The sequence below is a fragment of the Haliotis asinina genome, chromosome 6 (assembly GCF_037392515.1).
Source record: "Haliotis asinina isolate JCU_RB_2024 chromosome 6, JCU_Hal_asi_v2, whole genome shotgun sequence".
Taxonomy (NCBI): Eukaryota; Metazoa; Mollusca; class Gastropoda; order Lepetellida; family Haliotidae; genus Haliotis; species Haliotis asinina.
Genome location: NC_090285.1, coordinates 67,217,780 through 67,228,336, shown reverse-complemented (window position 1 = coordinate 67,228,336; position 10,557 = coordinate 67,217,780). Strand labels below are relative to the sequence as shown.

At 41.8% G+C, this 10,557-nt stretch overlaps 1 protein-coding gene across 1 annotated transcript; it reads right to left on the bottom strand.

The window, feature by feature from the left end:
- Positions 1–370: 370 nt before the first annotated feature.
- On the bottom strand, positions 371–3,916 carry LOC137286688 (uncharacterized). The gene is made up of 3 exons (XM_067818666.1): positions 3,883–3,916; positions 1,782–1,917; positions 371–530 (listed from the first exon to the last, which is right to left on the bottom strand). The coding sequence occupies exons 1-3, from the start codon at positions 3,914–3,916 to the stop codon at positions 371–373; spliced, it is 330 nt and encodes a 109-aa protein (XP_067674767.1).
- Positions 3,917–10,557: the final 6,641 nt, after the last annotated feature.

The following is a 10,557-nucleotide window of genomic DNA, read 5'->3' as shown; positions in this document are numbered from 1 at the left end:
GCCCTTGCTGTTAACACCAGAAAACAATATCTGAGGAGTAGGCAAGGGAAACCATCACTGAAAACCAGTGACCAGTCACTCGCGAAATGATCTGACCAATCAGCAATTTCAAAAGATCTAAATTTGACAAAAATGAATTATACCCTACCTTGTCCTGAATAACATGCTTGAAAAGTAGATACGACGCTTTATATTATCAAGTGTCCAACTTTCCATGATGGTGTGACAGGGATTATCTTCAACAGATATGTCTGTTGACAACTAACTTTAGCATGGCATATGTTTAGAAGCCATGCCAGTTTGAAGTTTCTGTTTAAATGCATAAGCACACACTACACAGAGAAAGATCTGCATTCCTTCATCCACGTTCTCAGACCGTCAGGCCCAACAAAAAAACCAACAGCATCAGTACCGCTGGCACCAGCTGTGGGGACAGGAACGTTCCACCGTTGTCTTGTTCTGTTGTCGATGAGGGTGTCGAGGACGTCATAGAAAAACACGAATCATCACCCGTTAAAGTGCCGTTCTCACTGAAAGAACAATTTGCTTTGGGTTATTGTTTGTCACGCTGGGTAGTATCTCGATTAGTATCAAGTTTGGGCTCGTATGGTTCAGGGCCCTTAAGGCTTTAAGTGTTACGGGCCAGCACAGTGGTTTCTATCCTTGTTAATGTATAGATTAGTTATGAGGTGTCTGCAGCACGAACTGCTGTCAGGAGTCAGCCTGCAGTAGCCGTTCAATGTTCAGTGTTAAGAAAGAAGCGGAATGTTAAAGATCGAACAGTCCAACGACAAGAATACTGGGTCAAGTGATCCGAAACTAGGGTCTACAAAAGCTCAAAAGACGAATCAAATTTGCTGCCCCCTTTCATCACTCGTCTTGAGTTACTGTACGAGTTAGGGCCAGGAAACAGAATGGAAATCATGTGCAGCGGCAACGTGTCCTTATGGGTCGTCATATTGTGAAACAAACACGAGTGTTACAGTAACGTCAGGACTGGGTCAGTCGTCGGTAGTCCCATGTGGGAGATATGTTTTCAGCATGACAACACCATCGTTCACCCTGCTGACCGCATCGTCAATGTATGTTGACCCCCAGCAGGACAATATTCACAACATGCCAAGCCCAAGCCGTCTAAACCCGTTTGAAACGTGCACGTGAGACGTGTAGGTCAACGTCAAAGACCGTTGATGGCTTTGGATGAACACGACCAGGCACTGCAAGAAGACTCTCTCTATCCGCAACGGGAGATTCATTCGCACTCGGAGAGAATGAATGTTTCCCAAATCGTGCCCAAAGAAAGTTTAAGTGTAATGACTACATTGTTACCGTGTGTACGTGCACCAGGTATGACTACATTGTTACCGTGTGCACGTGTACCGGGTATGACTACATTGCTACCGTGTGTACGTGTACCGGGTATGACTACATTGTTACCGTGTGTACGTGTACCGGGTATGACTACATTGCTACCGTCTGTACGAGCACCAGGTATGACAACATTGTTACCGTGTGTACGTGTACCGGGTATGACTACATTGTTATCGTGTGTATGTGCACCGGGTATGACTACATTGTTACCGTGATCGAGGCTGTGGCCGTTAAACACTTTGCTGAAACCCATGTGTTATGTCAAGATAGATCAATGATTTTTCTCCACTCGGCACGACTTATCAAAGAACATGTGCAATTGCTGCTTGGTATCATAGATTCTAGTGTTGTCTGTTTTAACTAAGCATTAAAACAATCTGATCCATGTTAAACCAAATATATTATCTCACAAGCATATTTTTTGGTTGGCGGCACATGACCCCTGTGCTGTTGTACCGTCGGTGAAACAGTAGGAGATGAAGTCGGGTTGGCAAATGGCTGGGCTGAAGTCGCTGCAGTTGGTGACAATAGCACAGCGGGCAACGCCTACAACATAACATATATTTCACGTTCACTCTTTACAAAGCAAAACCTGAGTACACCTTTATACGTATCTCAGAACATTCTCCGGTTTGCAGGGAATTACATTCATTGTTTTACTAAACCAAACTGAATCCCAGCATGGAAGGTATGTGTGTATTACAGAGGCCGAGAGGCTGATTGAGGGGTAATTCCATGGGAAAAATAATGCATAACGTGGAGATGACAACAGTTTATGGACAACTTGTGTATTTTGACAATGGCGACGTTTCGGGTAAAGATTTTATACCGTTTTCAACTATATGCCGACACTGTGAAAATAAAGTTTTGTCATCTCTATTACCACCAGCTTCTAGAATGTTTACAGACTCGTTGTTAACTCACGACCTGGTCACGACGGAATTGCATGGGATAGGCCCCGTGTATGGTTGCCTAGCTCAGATACCTACGGTGCGCAATCGATCACTTATGATTGGTGCTGACTAAACAGCTTCCCAGGCGTTGGATAATCAGCCGTGAAGGTCTTCTATTGCAAGCGCGCTTTCGAACCGTGTATCGTATGATGAATACAGCAAAATGCTCGTGCAAGTCCTGGGATGGATTGTCTACTTAGGCCCATACAAGACAAGCCCAAGTTGCTGATTTGTGAGATTTACGTTTTGTTACCAAACCTGCAGGTTTGATTTGGTTGTCTACCTGTGAACCCCCAGGGGGAATGGGTCTTGAGCAACCGATGCTGGTCCTCAAAGTTGCTAACGGGATCAGGTGGTCAGACTCGTTGACTTGGTTGAAATATGTCATCGTATCCCAAATGTGTAGATCAATGCTCCTGCTGTTGATCACTGGATTGTTACAGACTTGATTATTTACACACTGTCACCATACAGGTGAAACACTGCTGAGTACACTATTAAAATAGTACTCCTTCCGTCATCGGCAGTTTGTCCGAAATAAATCTAACACCCCAATGCATGTCGTACACAAACACAAGCAAAGCCTTGTGATGTTGTTCACACTATCTTCGGAGGTCCAATAAACGGGGGACATTCCACATCAAAATTGACAAGTCTTTTATGGCAGTGAGTGAGACCCTGCCGTTACAAACCGTCGCCGTTTTCCTCGCTCTCCTCTCAGTGTCTCTTCTGACGACGAATAACTTTCCCATTAACAATGTTTCCAGTTATACAATTCTTAGTTACTTAAGTTGTACGTGCATCAGGTAAATTTCAATTCAAAATGTGTTTGCATTTTTTGTCTTCGTGCAATAGTAACCAGTCCGAGTAATAGCATTACACAGGGAGTTTACGTCCATAGTGCCGTATCACTGTATTCTTACGCGACCTTGACCTTTACGTCAAGCGACAACTGCTGATTTCATTTTACGTGGAGTTGTTTAGAAATAAAAAGATAGATACAAATGAATTATAAAGAAATTAACGGGAAATACCAACATTTAGGCACTCGTGTCGTAAACATAATATGACATAGGCACTCATATAATCACTGGATTGTCTGGTCCATACTCCATTTTTTATATTTCACCATCATAGAGATGAAATAGTTCTGTATATTGAATTAACCAACCATTTCTGACTAATGGATCGCACACTAATAATTAGCTCGCTTTGACGAATAAGCTGAGAACAATACTAGCCAGTGAGTGAGTTTAGTTTTACGCCACACTCAGCAATAGTCCAGCTATATGGTGGCGGCCTGTAAATAATCGAGTCTGGACCAGACAATCCAGTGATCAACAACATGAGCATCGATCTGGGCAATTGGGAACCGATGACATGTGTCAACCAAGTCAGCGAGCCTGACCACCCGATCCCGTTAGTCGCCTCTTAAGACAAGCATAGTCGCCTGTTATGGGAAGCATGGGTTGCTGAAGGCCTATTCTACCCCAGGTCACGAGTCGATACTATCCAAACTAACAGGATTTCGTAATACCGGGGTGCCCTGTCTACTCACCCACCACCAGGACCAGTGCTAGCAACATCGTCATGATAGGGATCTCGTCAGATTGATACAGCTTCAGCCGAAGATTTAATCAGCACGACTTGTCTGTGGGCTTTTATATCATAATCCCCACGTGTTTATGTCGGTTTACACCTTTTTGGAGGGTGTCGGTAAGGCTGAGTGGAATATAAGGCTCCTCATACTTGCCAATGTACAGTCATAAATATAAATTTATGGTCATTTATTCGTTCACATTTTGATATGGGCGGGGAATGTTTGAACATGATGGCGACTAGAACTTGGATGGACGAGAATTCAAAGACACATACATGTTGGTCCACACCGAATACACCTCTCCAAGACTGATACTCGTCCTTAATACACGATTCCTGATCCGTGGGGAATTCATTCCTTTAGTGGTGACTAAAGCTATCACTTCTTTCGTCAAAGGTTTATTACTAAGACAGCGATTCGTGAAATTCCGAATTTTCCCACCGAAAACAACTTGCAATTTGAGTGTTGGCAAAACGAAGGTATCTCCATGAACATAATGAGTTGTTTTATACATCGGATGCATAATGATTCTTACAACATTCCCCCGTGACCCATAACTCTTCACGAGGCGATATGAAAAGAGGCGTGACTCAATTTCTCAATAGTCAATTTTCTTTTAATATCCTTGTCAACGGGTTCATTTGTTGCTGTCGACTGAGGAATAGCTCGGAATTCAGATGAAGAGTACCTTGAAGAAGACAGATGAATACGTTGGCGAAGACGAAGGCATAGTTGACCTCAAACGTCTTTAGTTGGTTACACTAGACATGACAAACAGTAGGCATGAATGAGGTGATCGGAGTTGCAGCTCAACCCCAAGGTGTTTCCTACGAGCGGTATTATCTCGCTCGCGGTCGTCCCTACACAGACAGAATACCTTACTCTCATTCTGCAATATAGATGTGAGCATATATATATACAGTTTTGACAACAACGGACAGGCGAAGACTCAACAACGGACAGATAGAGAAACAATAGCACTTCCTTGTACAGTTGATGTGATGACAGACACAGCTGAGGGGAATGACCAATAAGGGCCGTTAATGTCATATATACACAGCAGTTAATTGAAGTGACAAAGAGGAACAGGGTAGCTGACAAGACAGTGTACACTGCAGTAGTGACAAAGACCAAGAATATAGATTAAAAGATAACAAATAAGCCCCGTATTGCTTTGCTACATAGTGTTTGTTTTTTAGAAATATTTGGACAATGGCTGTCCTGAATTAGACACTATAACATCATCTTCAAGTTTCCCAATATTCAAACTGCCCCAGGTTTTGGTGTCCAGAGATCACACGAGTCAAGCCCACTCGTTCTCTGTTTTCGCCCACAAGCTTTTACTGGACCGAGGCTACCGCATTATATGTGTCAGGAAAGCCTCCGAAACGTTTAATCATCTACATGAAACTTAATATACCTGTGATAGAACCGGTGACCATATATGTCCCTTACTGGAAAATAGTAGTGGTTATTTGCCCTTGCATATATATGTGTGTGATTTGTGCTACCGGTTGAGCAGGATGTGGTCCCGTTGTCCGTGACACCTAGTATCATGGATATTTGGCCTTTTAGCTGATTAAACACATGCATGCATATTAGTCGAAATCAATGGGTTTTTGTTTTAAAGACTCGGTCTTCAGTAATGCCTGTCTGTGTTTACACACACACATACATCTATTATGACCAGAAGATTGTGATTTTGGTATAGTCTTGTTTCTCGTTAACAAATTTGCTCTAATCTTAAACATATACGAACACCCACGTTTCTTTGAACATGTGCCTTTTGGCATGAGTCTTATCTCTCCCTGGTGATTTATGTCAAATTGTATATAATTAGAAAATCCTAGGAGCGGACAAATTAACGCGTTGTCCTCAATCTTTTAAAGGGTAGGGACTTCCACTCATCAGTGCCTGACTCTCAACGTGTGGGTTCGAATCCCGTGTGTGATTCACCCTAACAAAAGTACTAGAATCTGTGCTTTACTTAGAAACTGTAATCCCAAATATAGTAACTGTGAGTGAGTGAGTGACTGAGTGTGTGTGTGAGTGAGTGAGTGAATGAGTCAGTATTCAACGTCACGTCATGTTTGAGATTAAAATGGTATAAATTTATGTTATAAAAACACGTCGTCAAAGGGTAGGAAAACAACTCAAATATCACTAGTACAAATAAAACTTGTGTAGAAAGTTAAAACTAATAGCACTATCTGGACAAAACGATATAGAACACGAACTATATATCATCACCAACTGAAGGTGAATGACGATACTAGGAACCATGGGGACTTACAATACTTTTGCTACCTGCGTGGACCCTAGCTGGATTTACACCATTCCTTCAGCCGCTGGCGATGGTAAGAAGAGTTAGAATTTAACATAACAAAAATACCACGATTAAAAGTATGGTTGAGCAAAATTGACTGTGAAAGTTTTCTGGTACTTACGTACCCCCTCAGGAGGGCTAATCTCAAATATAACGTGTTACATTTGACTACTTTCAAAATGCATATTTAAGAACATGTAACTTGCACCTCTTTAGCGACTATATCACTGCTTAACTGAATGTAATTCAAAATAAAAAGTTAATACTGCCGCACATTGTGGACGTAGATATACGTTACTCTGTTGAAGAGACTGTTAGTGTTTCTCTTTGCCTTTACCACGCTCTTCACCTGTAGATTTTGACATACAAAATATATTCACATATCGTTTTCAGCGTAAAACGCCAGCAGACTCGCCGTAGTGCCACTGTAATTATTTCCAAATAACTGGCGTCATCACATGTTTTCACTCATCTTTTTATATATTCTTGATCACTACTTTTCCTTAAAGGCCCATTCACACTCATTTCAAACTGTCGGGAACCAAGGAGAACTAATTTTCCAAAAGGGGAACCGCACTTGGGAGAGAATGTAAAACATGAAAAATTTTGTAAGCCTTTTAAGAATGCGACTCCCAAATGCTATGAAGGTGACAGGTGACAGGTGACAGGTGACCACATTTTTATGGGATTCGGCGGTGTTCTGATGACGTCAGGGCTCATTTGAACGGGACGTTCTGAATGTATTCCAGGTGTATTCGAGGTACTTTCGCTATTTCAACTTTAATCGAAATATTCAGATACATTTGAGGAATATTCCACCTGAGGTACATCAATAATCGAGATACATTCCGACTCATTCGAGACATTCTGACAGGATTTGAAGTGGGTTGTCTTTTCTATTCTCCCTCGAATATGGTCAGAATACTTACAATGCAATAACAATACATGTAGTTAGAATACAGTTCGAATGCACCTCGAAGCCGTACGATATTTTTCCACATCGAATGTACCTGGAAAGTTTTGAACATGTATAAAACATTCGGGCATGTTACAGGAATTGACCCAAATAGTTGAAATATATACAATCTGAATGCAACAAGAATTTTTAGGATTCATTTTGAATTGACAGGAATCCCCAAATGTCCCTTCTGACAGCATTCCGGTTCATTCCTCCTCAAGTGTGAAGGTGGTATAAATGCCGACTGGAATATGTGAATCTGTGAAAAGATCGGGACATGCTATATTCCCTTACTCTAACCTTTTTTATTGAGGCTGCTGACGTTAATGTGACGGTACTTACAAGGGACTCACTGCAGAATACGAAGTGTCACATGCAGAAGAAATTAGAATGAGTGTAACCAATATCACATATAGGTGCCTCGTCTGCACCTCATCCCTTGTGTACCTTGCGTTTGTTCTCACACTAAACGTGTTTTATCGTTGCCCCACTAAAGGTTTAATAGCATTTCAGATAGACGAGAAATATATTTGATCTATAATTCAGCCGACCGTCTGACGTTTGTTAGACTTTGATGACTGCCATATAGCTATCAAACCTCCCACTACACTGATGATTTACAGATAAACGGACTTTGGGTATAAGAACATGGGCTTATATTTCTCAACCAATTGTTTTGGGCATGTTGCAATGCGTAAAACACTTTAACATGTTTACTAGCGTTTGGTGGTTCCAAAATCCTGTGACTAGAGAGTTAATGTTCAAATATGACATTTCATGTATAACTGTGAAACCTATTTAAACGGACGCCTCTATTTCCTATTACTAAATGGGAACAGATATCCAAACGGGAGATGTTGTATGTAAATCCACTTACGATTCTTTTCATATTCGTCTGCTTGGTTGTCCCGACACACAGTGGGTCGGTTATGTCAAGGATTTTATCAAAGTTGGGCGCTTTCGGATAAAAGCACCCAAACTGGCACACTGATACGTGGAACAATTCCAATAAGATATGAGTACAATGGTTAAACGCATTTCTGGTGTCCAACGCCGTGATGTTGCTGGAATATTGCTCAAAACGGCGTAAAACCAAATTCATGAGGCATACCCGACTCTCCGAATTTCAGTTTTGATAGGAAGAATGAGCGTTAACAAACGTTTCAAAGGCCGACATCTTATTAACGCACCACAATTTCTGTTCAACATGACTTCTAGACACAATGCATGGGATGCACGTACACAACGCAATAGTACCATACACGTGGATGAGCTGCCATTCTTATCTTGACGCTTTTTAAGAAGGTCTATATAAAAGTCACTGAGACCATTAACTTGACAATCATCTTGCATCATACAGTTGTTAGTGTTTGTGATTGCATATTTCATGTTATACACCAGTCATCTTTCAAGAGTGATACTGTACACACACCTATCATAATTATGGAAGTGGAATTGGTGATGCACTCTTAAAACATTCAGTATTATATCAACATTGACTACCTCCGATATATCTCCCTAGTTTTTCAGACGTTTGTCGGACATTGTTAAGGTTTACCTTATCTACTGTATACCAGATGACGCTAAATGTAATGGAAGCCAAACTGCGACAGTTTCACAGTTGCTGCTACTGAATCGGACACGGGGACGGACTAGGTGTCCCTCCCCCCGACACTGATAGTATTAAATGAGGAGTCACTCATTCACATAAGAGGGAATAAAGATATGATGATGGTTTGGTCATAGTTTTTAGTTTTATTGAAGAGGACAAGACTTTGTGAGGATTTAATAGTCGAGCGGCAGGCACTTGATACATTTGTTAGAATTTGATTGCTTCTGTAATAGTGTACGGTGTTGTTACCTAGTAACTGTATAAACACTGACGTAATGGCCAGAACGCGGAAAGCCTAGGCCAGTGGTTACAGAGTTCGCTCGAAGGTCCAGTTCACACAAGCCCATTCCTGATGTTTTATAGCCATTGCCCGGACTTGTGGCACCACCATCTGCTGTTGGCATGCAGATAGTACTGAACACTCAACGTTCTTGCAAACACACCTGCACTAGATCATCGGGAGATTTGTAGACGATATTAGCAGTTTGAGGATTCCCTATCTGATAGGTAGCATTTAGCAGTGCTTGTCCACAAGTCTACTGACTTGTCGGACATACTCACTGATGCTGTAGCAGTTTTGGGTAAATTTTACAAACGTTACACGTTCTATCCCGTTCGAACCCGTTTTTGGACGGGATGGGGCGTACTAAGAACTACCTTGGCGTGACTCAGGCTTCACACAGCACGTGTAAGCACCCTGGTTAAGATTTTAGTATTGGTATCTTCAGGCCTGGAGCAAAGTCCATTGCTTTTAGAATTGACCTGTGCCCTAATAGATCAGTCCTGTGGAGATGCTTGCCTTTGTCTGCAGATCCCGTGATCGTGAGTTCGAATCCTTACCCGTCATGTCATAAATGGCTGATGTTTTTCGAGAAAACCACAGATTTAAGTATATGAGGATAACACTGGCAATATGGGTACTTGTGTCCATCTGTTGAAAAATGGACGTGGAGATTGGTTCCTCCATCGACACTGACCCCACCCACAATGATGACAGGGCCTCTTCTGAGACATACTTAGGCCGCGTTCGGATACACTACTATTGTGTATCCACTGTCCTACTGTCTACTCCTCAGTCGCTTTATCTACAGACTTCTGCCAGGTGGCAGTCACGAAGCGATCCCCTTACAGATGTCTGTGCCTGCATCACCACTGGAAATGTATACCTTGTATCTGTTCCTCTTTTCAAATCAGGGAGAAAACACCAATGCATATTTCGTTTTGATGTTTCCCTGGTTCCCCGGCGTATTGAATGCCTTGTCGGAAAGTAATAACACGACAGGTCGGTGCAACCGTAGACATTAACCACAGCAATGTCAACTGAAGAACAATGTATTATTAATATGCGCGTTGATGCATGTTGCCCATTGCTTCACCACAGGTCTATATACTGTTTTAACAATGTTCGCTTTTATTACACACACGTGGCGTTTTCATACCTTAGCGACAAATAGGGGTCATCCCATCAAAAGGAAACACTTGGTCCCAAAGTTTGCTTCTATCATGAACCTTGAACATAAACAGATAAATGTCAGCTGCTATGGTTGATACTTAAACAACTATAAGACTGTCTTCGGTATTAATAGAATCGGTATTAAAAGACATGAATATTTGCATACACAAAGGCATACTACAACAGCCCTAATGTATGTTTATGTATTTCTTGTGTTGAATGCAGTGTTGTTTACGGATCGATACCCGTAATAACACACGCAGAGACAGCGTGATCAACCCTGT